Source organism: Exophiala bonariae (genome assembly GCF_035927105.1).
Source record: "Exophiala bonariae strain CCFEE 5792 chromosome Unknown scaffold_1, whole genome shotgun sequence".
Classification (NCBI taxonomy): Eukaryota; Fungi; Ascomycota; class Eurotiomycetes; order Chaetothyriales; family Herpotrichiellaceae; genus Exophiala; species Exophiala bonariae.
This window is the reverse complement of record NW_027042476.1, coordinates 3,325,070-3,348,614: the sequence shown is the minus strand read 5'-3', so window position 1 is coordinate 3,348,614 and position 23,545 is coordinate 3,325,070. Positions and strand designations below refer to the sequence as shown.

Below are 23,545 nucleotides of genomic sequence, written 5' to 3'. Positions count from 1 at the left end.
TCCCCCCATCGATGTACCCACGTTAGACATCTCAGGTCTGTGCTCGTGTTGTGCATTTCCAAGTTCGATTGGAGAGTAACTCTGATTGCACTGCTTCCCAATCAGCTTTAGTGTCGGTACTCCGAAGCCATGATTCTTTAGCAGGCTTAATAATATGCACCCCATAACAAAATGCATCTTTGCTCACCACGTGAGCTTCAGTTGTTGCATATTCTCGGATCACACGGTTCGGGCCTATTGCAGAGGCTTTCTGGCTCAAGTCTTGCATCCTGGAAAGAGCAGTAGGAGACCAGATTGCAAGCAGGGGCTCATTCCAGCCCTCAAAATTGGAGAAACAAGTAATAGCTTTTTCAACATCTAGATGCTCACTGATCAACGCCAAAAGGGTTTCAACCTCTAGGAGGGGATAATCGCAACCAGTGACTAGCCAATGCGCTTTAGGGTCAAGTTCATGTGCGCGTATCAATCCGGAGGCAGGTCCATGGTCAGGAATCCGATCATATGTGTAATGAACTCGCGTCTGTTCAATGATGGAGTTTGAGAGTAATGTTTCAATTTCTTCATCCTGGCATGCATCGCGAGTTGATATCATGGTATCAAACCTCAGGATGTCTTTGCGGTAATCTTGGCAAATCTGATGCACCTTGATTATCTTCGCGATCATGGGAACAGAAGCTTGCGGCGGGATTGCAGTCTGGAGGCGATACTTGGGCGAGCCCATACGTGAAGACATACCACCTGCAAGCACCAATGATCTGATGTAAACATCTTCAGGCATTGTCCAACACTTTTGTCTCTCTAGTCGCGTCAGTTTGTTGATCGGCTGTTGTGAAGCGGATCAAGGGATCAAGATTCCATGAACTGGGCACACCGAGTTGTGTCGTGAAAGTTGGCGCAAGTTGTTGGAAGGATCAACTGTTTAGGAGAAATAGGCTTGGGATCGGCTTCTCTAGGGTTGAGAATGCCTATAATTGAGACGAATTCTTAATTAACTAACTAGCTAGCGAGGCGGTTTGGAGCCTAAGCTGCCTTGGGGAATTGTTTGGATTGGGCGCGGGTAAAATGCACGGCCACCTAACTAATTAACATCTTTCTTCATGACAAAACCTACGCCTTCAACCACATCCGACTACGATGAAAATTCGGTTATTGACTCAACCAGTAATCGGTCTCGATCAAGAAAGGCACTGGCAAGAAACTCTACAGAAATTAAAATCCACATAGCACGTGTGCAGCGCAGGCTTTCATTTAGATGTTTCCAGGATCACATTGCTAAGAGCCAACTTACCACTACTTCCGCGGGTGGTTTGGATGAAAACGAAAGCCCGTAACGAAAAGTACATCCTTAGCAGTATACAGACCTAGAGGTCTGAATATCAGTTCAAAGGGCAGGTCTATCAAGGCTCACTGATGCCGAGGAGATATGCACGTTGCACGGACATATGTTAACCCTGACCATCGGACCGGTGATGCCATCCGGACAAATGTTATGATTCTACAGCAGTTTTGCCCGAGCTATTGCCACATCCAGGACGAGACTCAACAAAGGCGCCTGAATTTACAATTATGTCTCCATGGCAAAAGATTCTATGGACGTGAGACGGGAGCCATCATGTCGTCAATTGAGGTGAACTTTTCCTCGGTCTCAACGTCATGATGGGGAAGCCGGATGTTGGACGGATGCTGAGAAGTGGAGCGCCCCTGTGGCCATGACTCTCAGTCTGGAAGCTTAGCCAAAGTCTTATATTGTCGTAGGACAGAACAAGTATTGCGAATGTGGCCTTCTTCAACCTAGATGTCAAAGCAATAAACATGTCTCTACCTTACCATCATCAAGACAACGGCGTTGGAGCAGGCCACGACTCGGACAAGACATGGCACGACGACCGACGACCACATGTGTCGATGGAGAAAGTCGATGCACACTCTCCGCCTGAGACATGCCAGCTCGTCCAGCAGTCGGGCGTCGCAAAAGCAAACCTCCCATGGGCCGATCTGATCGTCAAGTCCTTCTTCGGCGGGATATTCATATCGCTCGGGTCACTATTCGATCTCGTCATCGCTGGTGGTGCTCCCGGTCTTAGGGAGTCGAATCCTTCGCTGGCTACAATGCTCGCGGCATTTGTCTTCCCTGTGGGGTTTGTGCTCGTGGTGCTCACGAATGTTGAACTTGTCACGAGCAATATGGCTGTGATGATGTACTCGACACTGTCGCGGAAGACATCTATATATGATCTGCTCAAGAACTGGGTTGTCAGCTATGTCTTTAATCTTGCTGGGTGTCTATTTTTCGCGGGGATCTTGGCTTGGTGGTCGGATACTCTGGAGACTCCTGCGCAGTCAATGTACGCGGTGACCGGGGCGGAGGCGAGAGTCAATGTCAATTGGGGTCACAACTTTACCAGGGGTATTGGTTGCAATTGGCTTGTCGGATTGGCCATCTACCTTGGAACAAGTGGAAAGGACTTGTTGTAAGTATCTCCTTGGACTCACATGTTGGCTCGAGTGACTGACAGCGATGCAGCTCTAAGGTGGTCGGAATTTGGATACCAATCTGGACATTGTAAGTATCATACCCCAGCTTGGTGGTTTCAATGAACATAGATTGCTGATCGTGTTGCCCCACAGTGTTGCACTAGGTTATCAGCATTCCATCGCGAATTTCTTCCTCGTCCCGATCGGAATGTTCTACGGCACAAACTTTGGTGTTGGGAAATTCATCTACCAGTGTGTTATTCCGGTGACATTGGGGAACATCGTCGGCGGCGCTTTATTCACGGGAGCATTCTTGTGGTTCTTGTACGGTCGTGATACAACCCTTGCTGTCGAAACTGGTCAGCCGTTGAGTGGTGAAAAGAAGGCCAACGGTGGTGCTCAGTCACATTGGTGGGGTCCTCGTCGCGATCGTGGTCATACTGATGAGAATGTTACGGCTGGTGAAAATCGGGATGGAGCGGCACGGCGAAGGGTTGGTGGGAATATAGTTTAGTGTGTTACTTGGAGATTGGGGGTCATTAATCATCTTCGTGGTAGGTTGGTATACACTCCCTGTAATGGAACTGGTTTCGAGTACACGGCATTTCTTCAATGATATCACGGTCAACGTAGATTCATACCCTCCAGAATCTACGAATCCGAATGTGAGGTAAGCGAAAGAGTGATCTGAGCTAGACGAAAGACAAAATTTATGTCGTTTAAGGAATTCATGGGCGGATACGAATCATCATGACTAAGAAGGCTTTCTTTGAGTATCTTCTGATACAACCCAAGAGTATCTTAGATCATAAACCATCATTCTAAGCAATTTTAAGTTATGATACCTAGAGAAACATTCATGTCTACCTGATCGGTCCCGGTCCCTCGTTCCAAGAGCTTGAGACTACTAGGACCTCTTACTTCCGATTCGTAGCCAACGCTTTCTGCGTGCCAGGAGTCGAGCAATGATCCGCTTCCTTCCCTTTATGCGTCTCGTCCAAGGCCTTCTTCAGTCTCTCACCAATCTCCTTATCAACACCACCCCACATCTCAATTGTCTTCTCCTGAACTTCTCGCAAAGCTTTCGCGACATGGCCCGAGAGATTATGGATGAAGTCTTTGTCCTCGCCGGACTTCTTGTACATAGCCCAGAGATTGCGAGGCTGGGCGAAGTCTTTTTCGTTGTCGACGGACGATGAGTATGCGTGGACACGGCCAACCCACTCGTCGTGCGCGACGTCACCTGCACTAGTTTTCACAGTGCGGAACGATGACCTAACTGTGGTAGTGAGAATCAATTAGTCATGTTGACAGCAAGACGAAAGAAGGAGCATATCCTCACCATAGTCTGGGTCACTCCCATAATTCCCATCAAATCTCATTGGGCCATCCCGTTGGTAAGGACTGTAGGCATACTTGGGTGCATTTGGTGGTAATTGCTGGTAGTTCGTCCCAACACGATACCTCGCGGCGTCAGGGTACGAGAACATCCGTGCATGAAGCATGGTATCTGCACTAGGACCAATACCAGGAATCATGTTTGAAGGTGAAAAGGCAGCCTGCTCAACCTCCTGGAAATGGTTTTGAGGGTTTCGATTCAGCGTCAGACGTCCGACCGGGACGAGTGGGTAATCACTGTGTGGCCAGACCTGCGTGATATCGAAGATGTTCCAGCGGTAAGACTCAGCGTCTTTGGGATCCATGATTTGCAAGCACATGGTCCAGCTTGGGTAATTACCGGCCTCGATCGAGTTGAACATATCCTTGATATGGTAGTCCGGTTCTTCACCTGCCAGACGAACGGCATCTTCTTGGGTGAGAGTCTTGATGCCATCGTCGGGCTTAAAGTGAATCTTGACGTATTTGAATGTGCCATCTTCTGGCTTTCCAAATTTGAAGGTGTGATTGCCAAAGCCATTGACATTACGCAACGACGCTGGCACTCCTCGCGACCCGAATAGCTGCATAAGACAATGTGCGCCTTCTTGATGATTGTTGTGAAAGTCCCAGAACATAGACGAGTCAGCAACACCAGTCTGTGGATGTCGCTTATGCGAGCGATTCAAGCTGGGAAACTTTGTAGGGTCACGGATGAAGAAGACTGGTAAATCGTTACCTACGAAATCCCAGTTGCCTTCATCGGTCTTGAGCTTTAGAGCAAATCCACGAATGTCGCGAAGAGTGTCAGATGAACCTCGTTCACCAGCCACTGTTGATAGGCGGGCAAGGGCTTCTGTCTTCTTTCCGGGTTTGCTAAGGAAATTGACTGAGCACCAACTCGACACGTCAGCAGTGCATTCGAATTCGCCCCATGCTCCTGCAGCTTTCGCATGAACGACTCTGTTGAAGCCGTTAATTGAGATGTAGATTCCTGAAAGCCTAAACCAACCTTTCAGGAATCCGTTCTCGTGGAAAATGTGCCAAAGTCTCAAGCAACTGGGTATCTTCCAACAAGGCCAAACCACCGCCACGAACTTTCGGTCCACGTAGTACTACTGCTGAGGTCGGATCCTGTACTGGACGGCCTTCAGCGAGCGTATAAACTGGAGCGTCTTCTGATACCTATAGGACATTAGTTGGCTTTAGGTTTACCAAAATCCAGTGATCACTTACGCTACCCATGATGACAAATGAATAAGATATGTTCCGTTGGAGTGGTTTCTAGCCAGTAGCTTTGACAGATAACACTAAGTTTTATATCATACTCGATGTGATGCGTCATGTAGTGGTGAGGTCAGCAATGTGGCTCCGGAAGCATTGTCCGGATGTTATGCGGACGAGCGATACAAAAAGTCTTCACAGGAAGTACAATCCGTCTTTTGCCAAACATCGATGTGCTCATGGATGTCTGTAAACTGGGTTGTGGGTCATGAGTGGTTACATATAGGGGACTTCCCGACACTTGATGGCGATCGTTGATATGGCAGCTCACGGATCATCGCTTCCGGTGAACGACATCTGCCGAGCACGAGGCATACTCTCACAGCACTTGAATGGAAATTCTGCGAAAGCACTGCCTCTCCGCGGCTCGTGATTGTCAGATAGCGTTGAGGATGCTCCTTGCAGACATTTCAAAGCAGGCCTTCACGGACAGCTTCGTGGTTCGGTAGCTTTAGTACAAACAAATTGGTTTCCAAGCACAGTCTCGAACACCTAGTATTTAGATTTTATGTACAGTCGTGAGAGGGACTTTGAAAGAGAGATGTCTGTCGACAAGAGATGAATCAGTCAGGAAACTGGCATCAAGATCGGAGTCGTCTGATGCGACACACTCGTCTCACTTTGTCATTGCTGGGTCGTGAAAGAGCCTAATCGGCCGAGTTGTGCTCCCAAACGAGCTGATAGTCACATGACCAACGTGTTGAAGGCTTGGCGGTAGGGAATGCACTTCAGGAATTGTCCAATTGTCTCTGTTTTCTCTACTCATGGAGGCTGTTCTTCTCTCTATATAAATTACGCGTGGTGACGATCTAGAATGGCCTTTTCCGCATCTCCTGAGACCCTCGTTGAGCTATAATAACTGGTTATTGACCCTGTCCAGCTGAGATTTTTGGTTCTTGTCGAGTTAATAACTGCACTAGTGGTAAATTGCGTTACGGCGAATCATTACGGCGGAGTAGAGAGATCTTGGCAGCAACACAACATGACCTCACTACTTGCGCAGATCTCGCGTCCTACACTCCGCCCTATATATCGTTTCGCGCAATAGGCGCTTTCTCTTGCCCAGACCTTTTTCATTCATGCTTCTTCTGTACAATTGCTATCTCCGTATTTTAGATTACTACGAGATTCGTATATAAAGTGAGCGGTAGATTTGCGATGTATGTCTTGTGACACCGGTGGCAGATTATAATGCGAAGATGCCGGCGGCCAACACCCAGCCGCCGGTGAAGCTCTCTCTTCCCTTGGTGAGTGACAAGATCGTCCTTTCCATTTCTCTCATGACCCATCAGACGTCTCTCTTGGTCTGACAATTCCTTCAAGCAATTCCAACAAGAGATCTATCATCTCCTGCGCTCAGAAGATGCACTGGTGATTCTCGCGCGAGGACTGGGGCTTCTCAAGATCCTGACCAACTTGCTTCACTCTTATGATGCGGCAGGAAACTCTCTGGTCATCATTGTTGGCGCTGAAGATCGCGAAAATGAATGGATTGGCGAAGCTCTCGCCGAGCACTACGCCATATCCAGAAGTCCACTCGCCAAAGGTCTTCGTGTCATCAATACCGACAAAGCTACGGTGGCGGCACGCGAAAAGATCTACGCGGAAGGCGGTATTGTTTCAGTCACCAGTCGGATTCTGATTGTTGATCTTCTCTCGAAACTACTGGATCCGGAGACTGTGACAGGACTGATTGTCTTGCATGCCGAACGGGTGATTGCAACCAGCAGTGAGGCATTCATCGTTAGGATTTTCCGACAGCACAACAAAATCGGTTTCTTGAAAGCATTCAGCGATGCACCTGAGCCTTTGACATCATCATATGCGCCGTTGGCGAGTATGATGCGGAACTTGTTCTTGCGAAAACCCTCGCTTTGGCCGCGATTTCATGTTTCGATTGCACAGAGCCTTGAAGGGAAGAAGAAGGCCGATGTCATCGAGCTTGAAGTGCCCATGACGGAAGCTATGCAGACGATTCAAACAGCAGTGATGGAATGTGTTGAGGCGAGTATTGGAGAACTCAAGAAAGCCAACAGTGGCCTTGAGATGGATGATTGGACGCTCGATTCCGCGCTGCACCAGAACTTTGACGCTATTGTTCGCCGGCAGTTGGATCCAGTGTGGCATCGCGTCAGTTATAGGACCAAACAAATAGCCAACGACCTCACTGTGCTCCGATCGATTCTACACTCACTCCTCAGTTACGACAGTGTTTCGCTCCTCAAATACCTTGACACTGTCCTCGCCACTCATTCCCCACCACCAGGATCAACCCGACAGAACCAATCCCCATGGCTATTTCTAGACGCGGCCTCAACCATCTTCGCAACAGCCAAGGATCGGGTATACAGCGGAAAAGCCGAAGACGGCGGACCACTACCTACCTCGAAACTCCCCGACTCGCTCACACCCGTGCTAGAAGAACAGCCGAAATGGGCCATCCTTGCGGAGATCCTCGAAGAAATCGAACTGGACTCGTACCTCAACCCGACGGTACGAGACGACTCGACCGACGCGGTGCTGATCATGTGTAACGACCAGGGCACATGTCGCCAGGTCCGGGAGTATCTGCAGACGATGCACGTCAAGCCTCTGACACAGGACAGTAACAACGGACTAGCGCCGCACGAGGTTGAAGCGGAGGAAGAGCGAGGGTCCGCGGAATTCATGATGCGGCGGAAACTGCGCGAGTACCTCGGCTGGAGGCGGACGTTCTCGCAAGTGAGCGCGTCGTTGTTCGAAGAGAATCAGAAATCTCTTAGCGAGATCAAAAACCACGCGGGCAGCACGGCCGGCGCCCGGCTGAGCAGCAAAGCACCGGCCAACAAACGACGGCGGGTCCGCGGTGGGGGAACGACAGGGATCAATCCCTCGCGCACAGCCAACGGCGCGGTCGCGATGGTCGAGGATCGTGCAGACGTGGTGGCCGACCTTCTGGCGGAGCTGCGACCGACGGAGAACGAGCGATCACAACGAGAAGAGATCGTGGTGGACGACCTGAAAGACGCGAGCGACGACTATTTCGAGCTGTACAACCCGGATGACCAGATTGTGGTGCATGCGTACGACGGCGACCAGGACGACCAGCTGCTCGAGGAAGTGCGTCCGAAGCATATCATCATGTATTCGCCGGCGCCGGACTTCATCCGTCGCGTCGAGGTGTATCGGTCTAGTCATACGGAGCGGAGCGTGAGGGCTTATTTCATGTACTACGGGGGCAGTGTCGAGGAGCAGCGGTATCTGTCTGCGGTGCGGAGGGAGAAAGATGCATTTACGAAACTCATCCGTGAGCGCGGCAGCATGGCCGTTACACTGACGGACGCTGGGAACATTGATCCGCAGGAAGCATTTCTCCGCACGGTCAACACTCGCATCGCAGGTGGTGGTCGACTGGCAGCGACGGCGGCACCACCAACAGTCGTGGTGGACGTGCGGGAGTTTCGCTCGGCGCTTCCCAGTCTGCTGCACGGCCGCAACATGGCGGTCGTGCCGTGTCAACTGACGGTGGGCGACTACGTGCTCTCGCCGACGATCTGTGTGGAGCGGAAGTCGGTGGGGGATTTGATCTCGTCATTCAAGAACGGGCGGCTGTTCAACCAGGCCGAAACGATGCTGCAGCACTACCAGTACCCGTTCCTGCTGATTGAATTCGACCACAACAAGTCCTTCACGCTCGATCCGTTCGCGGACCTGACGTCTCTGTCGACGCTGAAGATGCCGGGCGCGGACAACAAAGACCTGCAGTCCAAGATCGTGTTGTTGACGCTGGCGTTCCCGCGCCTCAAGGTCATCTGGTCGAGTTCGCCGTACCAGACGGCCGAGATCTTCGAGGAGCTGAAGAAACAGCAGGAGGAGCCGGATCCGATGCGTGCGGTGCAGGTGGGGCTGGGGGACGATGAGGACCCCGAGGAGAAGACGTTCAATACCGGCCCACAGGACATGTTGCGGACGATCCCTGGCGTGTCGAATAAGAATGCCAGTCGGCTGTATTTGGAACGGAGGAATATTATGGATGTGGCGAATATGAGCCTGGAGGAGTTGGATCCTCTGGTGGGAAGGGAGGCGGGCCGCCAGATTGTGCGGTTTTTCACGAGGAGTGTTTTTGATGACGAGGATCAGTGATGGAGAGACGTCAGGATTTGAGCGAGAAAACATGCTCTTGATAAGACATAGGATTGGAAACAAAAACTGGAACCAGTCTCCCAAACTCCGATCATGATTGTACCTATGAATTCATATGAATGCTTCTAGCGAAGAAGGACGTGAAGACGCTAGAAGGATTGAGTCGTCTGCGTTGCCCTGCCCTGCCCTGCCCTGCCCTGCGCTGTCCTACCATTTCCACATGACATGTCGTGACTCGCACACCACACCATCTAATTGTTGTGCGTGTCTCAGTCTCAGTCCCAGCATCAGCATCAGTAGTCGTCTAGATGTCATCGATATCGACATCCTTGTCCGAATCACTATCCCGATCCTCGTCGAACTCGACATTGTCATCAACACCCTCGTGACCATAGGTATCGGTCTCATTGATCTTGGCACTTTCGGGCAATTCTCCATAGGCCTTGAGAGATCTCGCCTCGTCGGCCGAGTACTTGAGGATGACATCGCCCTTTTCGTCCTGGTAGTCTCGCAGCGATAGCAAAATGATGTCGCCCTGGTTGATCCACACCTTTTTCCGCAGCTTTCCTCGGATATGTGCCAGTCGCTTCTCGCCGTCGAAGCACAACGCCTCCAGGCGGCCGTTGCCCAACATTTTTAGGACTTGTGCATATTCTTGTCCCTCTTCTTTGAAGGTCAACTCGCGCTTTTCGTTGTCGTTCTCGTTCTTTCCACGACGTCTGTTTTTACCACCCTGTGCACATGGAAATTTGTGTTAGTTAGTGTGTCACTCATCTGATGTTTGTCTTGCGCTAGGCTAGTTGGACTGGTGGGAGGGAGGAAGGGGGGGGATGTCTGTTTTGGCGGGGTATGGAGTCTGTTGGGCTGTGGGTTGCAGGCTGGATGCGGTGTGAAAATAGGCGGCGGGCTTGACTGACCTTTCCCTTATTCTTAGGCATGTTGGCGGTCTCTCGAGATTGTAATGTGTGTTGTGTGGTGTCTGATGAGGTTGAACTTGAAGTTGAAGTTGGAAGACTCGTTGGTTGTGGGTGGTTTGAAGTCAGGCGATTCAGTGGAATTAATATTGTGAAATTGTGACTGGACGAGGGCAAAGACACGGAAGTTGGTGGGGCAAAATTATGACTCCAAGTTTTGCGACAGAGAAAACCCAAAAGGACATTTTCCCTTTTCCCTCGATTCATCATCCAACAGGCAACAAAGGCATCAATCCCGCGACTGCCACTGCCGCTGCCTCGAACAATGCCCACAGGAAATACCTAGATACCTGATCTTCACTTCTCCTCTTCATCATGCGTCCATGTCTCTCCTCAGACCAGACTATCCCCTGCTCCAAAGGCTGGCGCACAAGGCTCGAGGAAACCTGCTAGTCAAATTCCATCCATCCAAAACCCTTTTTGATGCCGAACGACCACGCTTGTTCGATACCAACAGCGCGTCACATGTGGTTGTCAAGGACACCTTTGAACGCAGGAACAAAGATCATCTCCATTGGCACGTCACTGCCAATGTCAGTGCCAGTGATATCCCTTACGCCATTGTGCGGAACAAGTTGAAGAGGAGATATATCAGCGCGTTTTGCTCAGCCTTGAAAGAGAAGGGCTATCATACCAATGGGAAAGTGCTCAGTGGGGACAATACCAGTCTGGGTCAGAAGCACATGCCTCGAAGAGATCTTCAGGGCACTCTGGAGGTCTTCGTCTTCCATAAAATGGCCCACGAGGTGTCCTTTGAGAGAATGCGAAAAGATGCCAAACTCGTCATCGATGCTGTCTGCTCGAACCAGTCTCCTGTTTCCAAGCCTGAGGTTCAGTCTCGGGCTCAGGCTCAGGCTCAGGCTCAGGCTCAGGCTCAGATTCAACCTCAACTTCAACCCTGGAAGTTTGGCGGAATACTATGGAATCAAGGGAGGAAGAAGAAGAACCAAACAGCCCCATTGGTTAGGAGAGTACAATTGGTTTGAGATATTATATGTGATACCCATGTACAACAACACCAGAGCGACTCTTGCTTTACTCTTGTACAACAGCAGTGTATATTGCGCGCAAGGAGAGGGGGATCTTTGTGGTTAAATTGTATAGATTAGAATGGGGATGGAATGGAATCATCACGCTTGAGGGGCATACGGCATACAGTGGCTGATTCTATAGAATATCAACTGTATTGACTTTGGGCTGCTCGTTATAGAGGACATGCAAGGTTGGAAAGAACCACCTCGTACTCAGATCAGAATGCCTGGCACGTGACCCGACGCGACTTTGGAATGGGACACAGATGGCATTCTGAGACAGCATCCAACATCCAAGTTGTAACAACTGCCCACCACCCTCCAACCTCAATTCTCAGCCGAATTACCCTGCGTTGTCCCCTCACCATCTAGATCTTCCCTCTCAAGATGCTGGTCTCCTTGACCGTAGGCAAGGTTGACGCCGGTGTCGCTGTCCTTCTTACCGAAGACAAAAGATTGGTATGTTTTGGAGTTGAATCCCGTCTCAAAGTCTTATTGTGCTGACAGCAGTCTACAGATAGAATTCCCTTCCATACTATTACCCTCTTCAATCACTTCGGGATCCATTGTCGATATCACCGTCTCTCAAAACCACACCGCCGAGCAGAAATCGCAAGCATCTTTCATCTCGTTACAAAAACAAATCCTCAACACTTATGGCATCAACACTCCCACCACCCCTGTGCTCCGTCTACGAAATGCTACACAGACTTCTCTGGTCCTTGAATGGGACCCGATCCAGCTGGCCACCACCACACTGAGGTCACTTTCTTTATACCGGAATGGAAGCAAGGCGGGCAATATTCCCCGTCCCATGGACATGACCAGCACCAAGATCAGTGGACTAGCTGTGGATTCGGAATACTCGTTTTACATGGTACTGAGAACGAGCGGTGGCACATATACGAGTAACACACTGGATGTCAGGACACATGACATGAACAATCTGACTGGAATTACCATCACCCCGGGAGTTCTGCCCCCTCAGCTGATGGACAGTCTGCAAAGGGCGGTGGAACGGATTGGGGCGAAACTGGTGGATACGGTCAGGATCGATACCACGCATTTCGTGTGCACTGAAGGTCGAGGCCGGGATTGGGAGAAAGCCAACGAGATGAACATCCCCATTGTACGGCCGGAATGGGTTGAAGGGTGTGAGAGAGAAGGCAAGTTAATCGGAGTGCGCGGTTATTATCTTGATGCCGACCCCAAACAAAGGCAGATTGGATCCAATCCATCGTTGCCTGCCAATCGACCTTCGGGGACCACTCCAACGACTACACCTCAACAGTCCAACCTTCCTTCAAGGCCGAATGTTGTACCACCATCAAGTCCCGGTCAGGAGAGTACGGTCAGTGGAGAGCCAGGTCCAGAACTGCCACCGACACCTCCAATCAAAGAGAAAGAGCTTCCACCTGCACCGTCGACTGAAGATGAGGATGAAGGCGATGAGGAGGAGGAGACGGATGAACAGGAGATTCCTCAACGGCCGACGGTAGAATCCAAGGAGAAGGATACGGCCGATTCTTCCGATGAGGAGTCATCTTCATCGCCACCACCAGCACAAAGCAGCAATAATCATCAAAAGCCCAAGGTGGAGGATGGAAAAGAAGGCGCAGATATGGAAGATGTTGCACTATGATGATGAGGATGGTTTGCTTTGGTTATTACTACTATACCCAGATCCAATTAGTGGCCAGAGTGCGAGGAGATAGGTACTGGTCTGAGTGCGAGACGCCATCAGAATGACTGATGAACAGTATTCAGTTCCTCGTACCTTGGCTGAGGACTACGGCTGACCAAATTTTGGTTACAGCAAATAAAGTGGTGGCTTGAGGGGAATTGGGCTGAAAAGACCCACGAGGACCAATTCCTCTGTAACCACAAAGTCCCAAACCCCAAACCACAAACCGCCGCGAAGTCCAACCAGAGCAACTCCAATTCTGGCTCCCGTTCTTCTTTGTTCTTCTCCAAGCGGCCACTCCGGAACTTGAACTTTTTCCTGTTGAGCTTGCCAGTGTCAGCCAGCCAGGCTCAGCTTACCAAAGTTATTGCTATTCTTGCTATTCTCGCCATGCTAAACTTGGCTGCTTCGTTCAGTCTCAGTAGGTACCTTAGGTATCAGGACCAGGACCAGGACCAGTATCAGTACCAAGCCCATACTTTGAGAGCGATATTTGTTCAATCTGAAAGCGCATCATCATCCATTTTGCACCACTTATCAATCACAATAGCAGCAACCGATCCATCAATAATCCTCCTATCCGTACATATTTCAGGCCGGGTCAAGAGTCCGAATCGATTGTCAGTCAGCACTTGGGCTTATCCCAGCCGACCGCATTGACCATTCACGACCCCAGCCTCGCCCAAGCCAAGGCCTGAGTCTGCACGGTTTACCAACTGGCCCAAAATAACCCGAACCAGTCTTTCTTCTCTGCTGCGCATTGAGGCACAGCTGACCTTCTTTTGGGTTTTTGGCTCACCTCGTGTTCACCATCTGGACACTCCCGCATGGCATGGACCAATTCGCTTATGCTCTCCGTCCCTACTCGTACTGATGACCCGGTAATCCCAATCGGAAGCTGACTCTCAGATCAAGCTGTGAGATGTGCAGGCAATCAATCAATCAATCCATTTCTATAAGACTATTGCCCTTGCCCGACCTCCTCCAGATATTTCCCTTTCTCCATACAAACCACTGATCACACATCACAGTTAACAACTTTCTTTATTTCCTTACGTCTTTTTCCTTTTTTTCCTTTCCTTCTTTCTTTTCTTAATCACATTCTTTAACACAGAATCTAATTAACCAAACACCACCAACTTTACTATTCAATTCAGCCCTACGGCAAATCCATCTGATCCACTTTTTCAAGGACACATTCGACAAGTCAAATCGTCAACCAATCAACCATATTAATATACTCACTCTATACTATAATACTGTCTAAACCAAACCCCAACATCAACATCAACAACTATTAAAATGGCCCGATCCACCGCCAATATCTTCGCCGCCGCTGCCATCCTCAGCCTCAGCGCCCTCGCCAATGCCGCCCCACTGGTCGCTCGTGGAACCCCCTCGACAAACGCCTACACCAACACATCCGGCATCGTGAGCAATCCCTCTGCTCCCGCCGCCGTCAGTACGCCCATCAGCACACCCATCAGCGCCCCGGTCGCCCCCGCCGCGCCCTACAACAGCCAAGGCCAGCCCATCGCCACCGTCTACCCGGACTTCACATCTCAATACAACAGCAAAACCGGAGCCGTCGACTTCCACACCTCGACCGGGCTCGTGTCGCGCAGCACCTCCAACGGCGGCGCCGACATCACCACGCTAGTGACCTTCACGCTAGACGCACAGTACGCGTCGAACCAATGCCAACTGGTGTTCGACCTGAACGCACCGGGCTCCAGCGTGAGCGGCTCGTCCAAAGCACAGCTCTTCACGTCGCTCGCGCCCGCCACGGCCGACAGCTCCAGCTGGCCGTCGGGCAACCTGCGCAACCAGAACCTCGGCGCCATCGACGTCGTCGCCCACGGCCGCGCCACCTGGCAGCAGGGCTCCGGCCCCGGCGCCACCGCCGACGGCTTCTTCCCCTGCAGTGCCATCACCGGCCAGATCTACGGCGGCGAGATCGTGCCCCAGGGCGACAATGTCCAGATCTCGTGGCCTGCTGGCCAGGATGGTGTCAAGATCCTCGTTTGGTAAAATTTTTGTGTGCTGTTGATTTATCTGTGTGTGTACGATTATCTACTCTGGCATCTGTTGTTGGCATTTATTTTTGAGCGAGCGAGCATGGCATGGCATAGCATGGCGATCTCTGAGTGTTTTTGGTCTACCAGCGAAGCATTTGATTTGAGCAAGCAGCAAGTTTATCATGATACCTGTATCTGTACCTGTACCACGCGGAAACCATTTGATCTTTGATGTTTTGATATTTTTGGTCTTTATCATACGAGCGAGCAGCCAACTAAATATCCTATGGGATGACGGAATCACGCACCAGAAAATTTGGGAACGAAAAATCTATCATTTATTTATACCTACCTACTTATCCGCCGAGAATTCATATCTTCTCTGGCGTGGAAATCAATGCATTATTGATCTCTATTTCTGATCGTTTGGACTGATGTCTTGAGACTCCGTAGAAGTACCCACCCCTAGGCACACTGTTTCTCTCCTCCTTGCGTTGCGTTGCATGCCTCATCCGTTACTTAGTGTATAATGGGCCGGGGCAGGATACTCGTATCTGTGTCCGCATACAGAACTCGAGGACTGTGGCGAACTACACTACACGTCAGGCTCACATCTTTGATTCCGAACATGACCAATAGTTGGTACATCACTAGCTAGGTTTGGGTCATTGGTATTATTCTCATTGCGTTCTCTGCCTTATTGGGGAGGTTTCTGGGGGTATCTGTGTTCTGGTGCTGTGCTGTGCTGTACTGTACATTTTATCAGGTCGGTACTCGTAGACTTTTGACATTTCTCATGGCATTCGCATATTCGCGTCCGCACTCGCTTCGTATGGCCGTCTCGTCATGATCCAATTGCCAGCCTTTGACATTACCTTCCACCACCGCGGTTTTCTCCTGCATACGTATGTAGGCAGATATCGAGGTGGCCGTACCCAAGAATATCAAAATCACGATGGATCGGACTATGGTTGACATCCAAGGTGCACCAGCCACGAGTCAGGAGTCAGCCGCTTGCTCCAATCCCCACCACTTTGGCTTCCAAGATGTGGTGGACGAGCAGACGCCCGACAAGGATTGGGTGTATCTCTTGTTGGAGTGGCGATTATTCCAATTTACTCTGACAACATGTGTTCCAAATGCTGGTGTCGATGATGGACCAGTCTTGTGCTGTTGTTCAAGCATATAATCGTACATTAACATCATGTGGCCCATTGACCGGTTGCTGTAGCACTTCATGTCCAGACGCCCGTGGATTCAGCGATTCTCTGATATTTCCATCGGGCTTCTGAGGGTGATGTTCAGAAATCTCGGCGACATCTGAGGAAGGGTAGTTGAGCTCCGTGCTGCGATGGAACAAACTCAGCTCTCTTCGTTGATGATGAACAAGACATGTGTTCATGAATCGCCTGGTCTGTACGAATCCCAACCACGTTGCGACCCAGAATCCTGGCGTCTTCGTGGCGTACCTCTGTTCTCCCCATCTGGGTGTTGCGACGTGCTTCGTCGAGGTCCACGCGGAGGGGTGGATTTGAGGGCCGGGTCATTTCGTAGGTCTTGCGTATTCGTGCCGGCCACAGGGCTTGACTTGGGAGGTGGAAGTGTGAATGGCGGTATCTCTCGCTCTCTCCGGGGCTCTGCGAGCATGATTTGCTGTCTGGGAGTAAATGCAATTCGAGACCGATCAGTCTCACCTCCTTCAGGTGAATAAGGTCTCAACTGAGCGTGGTTTTCCCGCGATGTTGGTTTACTCTCCACATGCGCGATCGGGGTGGATCCAGCAGTGTTTGTGTGCAAAGAGCTTTCGTATCCGGTGTCTGGCGATTGAATTTGATATCCTGCTGTTTGCTCTGGTTGTCCTTGCCCTCTCAACGGATCTCGATCCTGATTATGATCTTGTATGTGACTGTTGATTGCCTCAAAAATATAGCCTTGAACATGTGCGAGGATATCGGTTGTTTTCTGCTTGTGGTCTTCAGACTCTTGCTTGAAGATTTCATTTCGGTTCTTCTCTTCCTGTAGAGCTTCCCTCAAAGTGTTGAGGTGTTCGGTCTGTTCAAATATTTGAGCCTCCAGTCTCTTAACCTTTGCCTCGTCTGCAGAGCGCTTCTGACTCATATCAAGAAGTTGGGTATTCAATTGCTCAATCGTCATTTGATCTGTACTGGCCTTTTTCCCAGCATTGCTCAACTGGTTTTCCAGTCTTTTCATCGTTGCTGCATTAGTGGCGGCTTGTTGTTCGAACTGAAGGGATTTGGTTTCGAGATCCATAATCTTCGTCCTACCAGTCTCGGCCTGTTGTTCGGCCTCTTTGATCTTCCGTCCATCTTCCAACAACCGCTTCTTGGCCACAGCACTTGCTTTTTCCGTCATTGCGATGAGTTCTTCAATCTTGATTTCAGATTCCCGAGCTTTGTTTGCAGCCTCATCTCTCGATTTCCTTAACTCGCTGTTGTCCTTCTCCAACTCCACACTCGCCTTCTTCAAGGCTTCACACTTTTTGCGATTCGCCTCGCCTTCTTTGTGTGCTTTTGCTAAAGCATTCTCGTGTTCTTTTCTTTGTTTCTCCCGCTTCGTTCCATCCCCGGCTTTTGCAAGCTTCTTTCTCAAGTCAGCAAGCGTCGTATGCAAGTTGTCGATAGTTCTGGTTTGTCCGTCCTTTTCCTGCTCGTGCGCCTTATTGACCTGTTCGAGAGAAGCGATGTCCTTTTGGAAATCTTTGTTCTCGAAATCCAATTTGCGGATCTGCTTCTTCAGTTCATCAACGACCGCCTCGAATCTGTGAATGTCAGCGATTTGAAATCCAGTATCTCGCTGTGTTTTTTCGATTTGATGGAGACGTGAAGAGACTGTGTGGCCACAAGTCACATCCGGACAGGTCTTGAACAAGTGATGCATTCTTGACCCTGGCCCTTCAGATGCGTGGTCCAAAGTGGCCATTGGTGATCCAGGATCAACGTGAGGGTTGAAGTGGAAGGTGGTATCAATGATTATGGCCAGAGCGATAATAAGGAGGACGGAGAGGTGAGGTCAAGGTAGAGGACAGGTGCTGGATCACGCCGGAGGAGTTCAGTCCCTCGAGGAGCCCAGCTTGCGATTGTGTCTCGGTTCTGCTTCTCGTGAAAGCCAAGGCGAACTGAGGGGTCCAAGAATGAAACTGAACAGCACAAGGTGTTCTTCATAAGCATAAAACCCTGTTTGGAACCATGCTTCGTACTTTATGGTAAGAGTGGTTTAAAGCAAATTCTCATTGTGTAAGAAAGAAAAATCGCAAAAAGGGTTCGGGATGTTTGGAGGGGTAAACAATCGGCGACCAGTAGTAGGCAGCGATTTGAGGGGCGACGACATCATGTCACGCAAAGGACGAGGCTAATGCAAATCCCAAGTGCGTATCCTACCTGCATGTATCCGACTTCCATTTGCACCTGTACACTGCAGCAACTTCAGAGACTCTCATCGAAACGATCAGGCTGAAAAGTAGTGGGAGAATTGGAAATTTGACAGATCACATGTGGCTACCATCGTTGTCCAGTGGGCAGCAGGGATCCAAATGCCATGATTGGATCAAAGCCATGTGCAGATGGTCACCTACTGGGTCATGCAGGTAGCAAGCCATGCAAAGACCCTGTTAAGTTAATCAACGTGTAGCTCAGGATGAATCCTGGTGAATCCCCCCGCTTGTTTCCCAGGTACTGACTGTCAGACGTGGGGGCTGACGAGGCTGAACAGTGCGAACTTGGATGTATGAGGTTAAAGCTGGGGATCAAAGCTAGATGGAAATGACCAACAAAGGGAGACAGCGTCAGGAATCAAACATGATGGAATTGTTCTGATGTTACGACGTTCATGCTCAGCGCCAAAGCCAATGTTGCGTCATGATTGAGGTTAAAGTTATAAATCATCGTGATTGCCAGCGAAGAGAACCATCCTACTACCTAGGTACCTATAATATGTACAAACATCCGATTCTGATCAGCCGCTAGCCGCTTTACCCAACGTCGGCTCACCTTCCACCCAGAGCATTAAAGTACCAACTTAATCCTTAGTCTTCCTCTTAGATACCTACCTTAAGTACTCGTAGGTATAGGATGTCGATATTATTGTAACACTTTACTTAGCGCGCTAGCTACTAGTCCTACGAAGCACTAGCACATACGACACGAGCTAGGTTCGTATAATGATGCTGCTCGTTATGATGCATTGGGATGTGATGATTCACTGGGTCAATGGTGGTGGTCGGACTTACTACCACTACCTGAAATATGACTGAATTATTTGAGGCCTTGTTCATGCTACTGGTTTCCAAGATGGATCTCTGCTTCAGGTGGAGGAAGGAGGGGACGAAGGGGGCAAGCCTGGGACCATGTGGCAGAACGCGCAGATTTGATGTCATTGTGGTCTCAAAATCTTGATATTTTCTTTCAATCGTACATACGCTTGATGTAGTGCCGCTTACATCTCATCTTATCTCGTCACTCCGTCGTCGCTATAGCTCACCATGTTCCTTATAGTTTCCCGGTCATCATAGCGCTGCAAAGAGACGGCAGATCCCTTAGAGACGTCTGCAGCCTTCAGTTCTCATTCACTCGATTACCACTCCAATAAGTCAGTATTTTGTTTCCTGGAATTCACTCAGGTTATCCAAAGCGATCTCTTCCAGGTTTGTGTCAGTGATTATCATCAGAACAGCAAAATTCGTAGACATGATGCTGATGTGCATGTGTGTTACAACATGTGGCAATTAAGTATCGCCAACCCATAGCTAGCCTAAAAGGCGGCATTTTACCAATCGCAACCACTTCATATTCGTGTCCACAGCATTTGTCGCTAGTGTCGCGCAAGCGCAAGTTTCGGCAGGCTCAACGAGAGAAGTGAGTACTTCGGTATCACGAATTTCAAAGCTCTTCTTGTAGCTCTTTAATTTTGTGGTCGCTTTCCTTCAAGAAGTCTTCTTTGCCAACCTGAAGAATGGTCAGCTTGTCTGTGCTTTTATCCTTAGTATTGGCCATACCTCGATTTGCAAAGTTGAAGAACTTTTGCTTAGCAATTCTGAATAATCCAGACTCTGAGCTGATACTCAAACCATTCATGAAGACGTGGCGACGCCACCTGAAGGTACCTCCTAGAATGGGAAAAGCCACAACAACAGGGTCATTCATGGCAGGGGATTGTGGACGAGCCAGGGTAGCAGCCATAATAGTCAAGAAACCTCGCTCATGGCCCGAGGCTACTCAAAACTTCTGTCTTTTCGTCATGGATGAGGGTGTTGATTTCGAACATAGACCCGGTCTTCGCAGGTTGATACATATAGCCGAGGAGAACATATTCAGGAGTGATCCAGAAGATAGCGGTTGCCCGTCAAACGATAGAGCCGCGCTTGATCAATGGGTTAAAGCATTGAAGGATGAAGTTGGTGAGGTTTCGAAAGAATAGTAGACTTTGATACCCCAGCTTTTTGCTTAAATGTTTAGTACAAGACGAAGGCGTATAGATGTCGCACAAGCAACAATAACAGACATTGTGGCATTGCAATGGTACTGATTCTGTTGACCATGATGTCTATCTTCCGTCTACAGAAGATGGGCGGCAGGAAGAATGTTTAAGATACCTTGCCGGGTGCTCGTGGTGAGAAGAGTAAATCTGTGGGCTTTTATTGCCAAGCTTTACAGCATCGAGGTTCAGAGTGTGCGTGATCCTGCCATCCAGCCAGTTTTAATTGTCCAAGATTTTAATGGCAACTTTGCAGTTGACCTACTTCACTGTTTAGTACGCCAATGAAAATTCAGAATTGGCAAATCATTCGCTCTTCAATGCCTATTAACACATCCGAGAGGTTTCTGTCAGCTCTGGTCGGAAGGTTTCCTCTTTTCCAGAATATAACCTTTCGTAACGAGCGGATCTGTTATTATCATTTCTAGACCTGACATGCTGGCCCATTTAGTCTGCAGACCAATTGGAACGTCCATGATCAGCTATTGGTGATAAGACAGAAAAGACAACACTTAAGCAGATCATACTCGGTCAATGTTACGACCTATTGCGATATCTTCGCGCACAAACCTGACGACATCATGCTAGTCTATAGCCCCGGTTCGCTGGCGTAGCAGTATTCATGGATACGACCCCTACGCTACTCTTAGCCAAGCCAGCCATTAAACAATCTTGTCGACGTTTATGAGAGTAACAACTTATGGCGAACTCCACGCATTGGCCAGTTTCGACGGTGCTGTGCCGATCCGGCGCCTCTCAGGCTACCTGATCCGAAGATCTTTACGAAATTTGGTAATGACAGTGGCCAGCATGGACCGGTATGGATCAATCACGTGGTTGACTGAAGCAATAATAGAAACACCAAGGACAAGGTTGAACATAAGGAATGAATACAGGTCTGATAGTGATGTAGAGTTAGACGTGGCATAGTAAGTTTAATCACAATAGGTGGGGGGCAACACTGCTGGAATGGCGTCGATATTCAACCTGGTCGTCCCTTATTCGGCGTTTCGGTCTCGGGGACAGCCCACATCCGGCAATCAGGGAGACCATATATATCAGGATTAAGGTACCAACACCATGTAACTCGGGAACTTGGGTCCTCGTGTACGGATCTGGCCTCCCATTCAAACAATCCTCTCCACCCAATTTACCATGGCCATCAGTCAACGCATTAGACTGGAATATAGTGGCCCGATGGCCGTTATCACTCTGGATTATCCTCAAAAGCTGAATTCTATGACCAAGGACGATTTTTACCAATTAGCATCGTACTTGACCCAAATCGCCGAGCGTGATGACATTTTGATTACGCTGCTGATCGGAAAGGGCAAATATTTCTCGGCGTACGTTCCGACATGATGGCCTGGACGCACCCACATGATCGAAATCCCTTAGGCCAATTGCCTTTGCGCTGACTATATGACAGAGGTGCTGATATCTCAGTATCACGTGTACAGCCACCTGGAACCGATCTGTATCGCCATGGCTTGGCCTTCACTGTTGCAAGCAACCTAAATCTGGCGCGGGCTTTCTACACGCATCCAAAAATTCTGATATCAGCGCTGAACGGACCCGTGGTGGGCATGCCGGCAGCTTTAGTGGCCCATTCGGATTTCATCTATGCTGTCCCAAACACATTCTTGTTGACACCGTTCGCAAGTCTAGGTCTCATTCCGGAAGGGGTCTCTTCGCTAGCTTTCACACAGAGAATGGGAATCACAAAAGCCAAGGAAGCGTTGATCACTGGAAAACGATTGTCCAGTAAAGAGCTTCTCGATTCCGGGTTTATCAATCAAGTATTCGACTGCAGACCAGGAGACGATGTGACTTTCAAAAAACTCGTATTTGAAGAGATCCAAAAATTGTTCCACCCCGACCTGGATACGACTAGTATGCTGAAGACCAAAGAGTTGATCTCACGGAGGATGCGAGAACAATTTGATGCTCAAAATGTGGAAGAAGTGTTTGGAGCACTCAGTCGGAGTGTTGCAGGGATCCCCCAGAAGCAGTTCGAGAAACGGAGGTTGCAAATGGCCAATTCCAAATTGTGAAAGATTGTGCCTCTCACAGGATCAGGGCAAAAGCTGACAAGCTGTGGCATGTTTTATCATCAAAGATGATACTGTTCAATGAGATGTTCCACGGCTCCGCTGGACAGTTTTTTGAGGAGTGATTCATTGCCAGTACCCCATCAAATTTAGATTAGAGTCCGCTAGTAGGCGTCTAAGCCAAAAGATATGGTATGTGATGAGTCAAAGGATCACGCTGGGAAATATTCTGGCCCGTCGCAAATGCGTGCTTGCCTGGCTGAAGATCAGTCAATAGTGCATATAACTCTGGCCGACAAATAGGTATCTTGCCAGCCGCATGGTCCCTCATCATTGCCAATGGCCAAACGTGCTACTACACACACACAATTTATTACGCCCGGCGGCTAAGCCGAAAGGGCAACTAATGCTAGTTCTAGTAATACAATGCTCAAGATATACTTTAATCTCCTTGAAGCCCATACAAATGAAATCTCCTTTTCGTTACCACTTCTAGTCGCTTGCTACGCCTTTACGGGTTCTCGTGTGTTAATATTGTTAGCCGCCTACCTTGAAGGCGATTCTCCAAGTGTTCAACGTCCTATCTTCGGCAGCTGAAGTGCGCCTGCTTTCCTGGCACAAGTTGGGTTTTAAGGATCGGAAATGGTGGTGAGAGGGTAGTGGTGAATTCGTCAGGTGGTGTTGTCAAGTCGTCCTGTGGCATGGCAAATCTTATCGTTGCCCGCGCTACTGTGGGGTGTGGGATCCAGAGCTTGTCATCTGTCGGCGTTTTTCCTCCTAGATAGAAAGAAATATTGCTTCTGTGTCTCCCCGTACATTGGAGCATCTCGGTTCAGAACGCTATCCATTGTGTGCATCGGAAGAGAAAATGCTCGACGACACAGTCGCTGACAACATTGGTCTTGGTATATCGCCGAGCCACCGAAGTTCCGAATCACCATTATTGCGGAGTGCGGGGTGTACACCCACAATGTGCAACTGGGTTTCTGGAGAGGTTCGCAAGCCCAGCGTGTTCTGATCAAACATGGAGGCCGACTAG

The 23,545-nt window shown here is 49.5% G+C and overlaps 11 protein-coding genes across 11 annotated transcripts; 6 read left to right on the top strand and 5 right to left on the bottom strand.

Moving 5' to 3' along the window:
- Positions 1 to 31: 31 nt before the first annotated feature.
- Positions 32 to 778, bottom strand: LTR84_001177 (uncharacterized protein; the record flags this gene model as incomplete). The annotated part of the gene is made up of 1 exon (XM_064844803.1): positions 32 to 778. The coding sequence occupies one exon, from the start codon at positions 776 to 778 to the stop codon at positions 32 to 34; it is 747 nt and encodes a 248-aa protein (XP_064712663.1).
- A 1,034-nt stretch (positions 779 to 1,812) lies between these two features.
- Positions 1,813 to 2,989, top strand: LTR84_001176 (uncharacterized protein; the record flags this gene model as incomplete). Its single annotated transcript, XM_064844802.1, has 3 exons — positions 1,813 to 2,471; positions 2,525 to 2,563; positions 2,629 to 2,989. The coding sequence occupies 3 exons, from the start codon at positions 1,813 to 1,815 to the stop codon at positions 2,987 to 2,989; spliced, it is 1,059 nt and encodes a 352-aa protein (XP_064712662.1).
- Positions 2,990 to 3,392: 403 nt separating this feature from the next.
- LTR84_001175 (uncharacterized protein) lies at positions 3,393 to 5,097 on the bottom strand (the record flags this gene model as incomplete). The annotated part of the gene is made up of 4 exons (XM_064844801.1): positions 3,393 to 3,754; positions 3,818 to 4,815; positions 4,865 to 5,037; positions 5,089 to 5,097. 4 exons carry the CDS (start codon positions 5,095 to 5,097, stop codon positions 3,393 to 3,395), a joined length of 1,542 nt encoding a protein of 513 aa, XP_064712661.1.
- Positions 5,098 to 6,335: 1,238 nt separating this feature from the next.
- Positions 6,336 to 9,258, top strand: LTR84_001174 (uncharacterized protein; the record flags this gene model as incomplete). Its single annotated transcript, XM_064844800.1, has 2 exons — positions 6,336 to 6,383; positions 6,460 to 9,258. The coding sequence occupies 2 exons, from the start codon at positions 6,336 to 6,338 to the stop codon at positions 9,256 to 9,258; spliced, it is 2,847 nt and encodes a 948-aa protein (XP_064712660.1).
- A 304-nt stretch (positions 9,259 to 9,562) lies between these two features.
- On the bottom strand, positions 9,563 to 10,196 carry EIF1AY (Eukaryotic translation initiation factor 1A, Y-chromosomal; the record flags this gene model as incomplete). The annotated part of the gene is made up of 2 exons (XM_064844799.1): positions 9,563 to 9,991; positions 10,176 to 10,196. 2 exons carry the CDS (start codon positions 10,194 to 10,196, stop codon positions 9,563 to 9,565), a joined length of 450 nt encoding a protein of 149 aa, XP_064712659.1.
- A 359-nt stretch (positions 10,197 to 10,555) lies between these two features.
- LTR84_001172 (uncharacterized protein) lies at positions 10,556 to 11,218 on the top strand (the record flags this gene model as incomplete). Its single annotated transcript, XM_064844798.1, has 1 exon — positions 10,556 to 11,218. The coding sequence occupies one exon, from the start codon at positions 10,556 to 10,558 to the stop codon at positions 11,216 to 11,218; it is 663 nt and encodes a 220-aa protein (XP_064712658.1).
- A 432-nt stretch (positions 11,219 to 11,650) lies between these two features.
- Positions 11,651 to 12,905, top strand: LTR84_001171 (uncharacterized protein; the record flags this gene model as incomplete). The annotated part of the gene is made up of 2 exons (XM_064844797.1): positions 11,651 to 11,722; positions 11,781 to 12,905. The coding sequence occupies 2 exons, from the start codon at positions 11,651 to 11,653 to the stop codon at positions 12,903 to 12,905; spliced, it is 1,197 nt and encodes a 398-aa protein (XP_064712657.1).
- A 1,344-nt stretch (positions 12,906 to 14,249) lies between these two features.
- LTR84_001170 (uncharacterized protein) lies at positions 14,250 to 14,978 on the top strand (the record flags this gene model as incomplete). Its single annotated transcript, XM_064844796.1, has 1 exon — positions 14,250 to 14,978. One exon carries the CDS (start codon positions 14,250 to 14,252, stop codon positions 14,976 to 14,978), a length of 729 nt encoding a protein of 242 aa, XP_064712656.1.
- Positions 14,979 to 16,363: 1,385 nt separating this feature from the next.
- On the bottom strand, positions 16,364 to 17,905 carry LTR84_001169 (uncharacterized protein; the record flags this gene model as incomplete). The annotated part of the gene is made up of 1 exon (XM_064844795.1): positions 16,364 to 17,905. One exon carries the CDS (start codon positions 17,903 to 17,905, stop codon positions 16,364 to 16,366), a length of 1,542 nt encoding a protein of 513 aa, XP_064712655.1.
- Positions 17,906 to 19,860: 1,955 nt separating this feature from the next.
- LTR84_001168 (uncharacterized protein) lies at positions 19,861 to 20,160 on the bottom strand (the record flags this gene model as incomplete). Its single annotated transcript, XM_064844794.1, has 1 exon — positions 19,861 to 20,160. The coding sequence occupies one exon, from the start codon at positions 20,158 to 20,160 to the stop codon at positions 19,861 to 19,863; it is 300 nt and encodes a 99-aa protein (XP_064712654.1).
- A 1,450-nt stretch (positions 20,161 to 21,610) lies between these two features.
- LTR84_001167 (uncharacterized protein) lies at positions 21,611 to 22,509 on the top strand (the record flags this gene model as incomplete). Its single annotated transcript, XM_064844793.1, has 2 exons — positions 21,611 to 21,801; positions 21,885 to 22,509. 2 exons carry the CDS (start codon positions 21,611 to 21,613, stop codon positions 22,507 to 22,509), a joined length of 816 nt encoding a protein of 271 aa, XP_064712653.1.
- Positions 22,510 to 23,545: the final 1,036 nt, after the last annotated feature.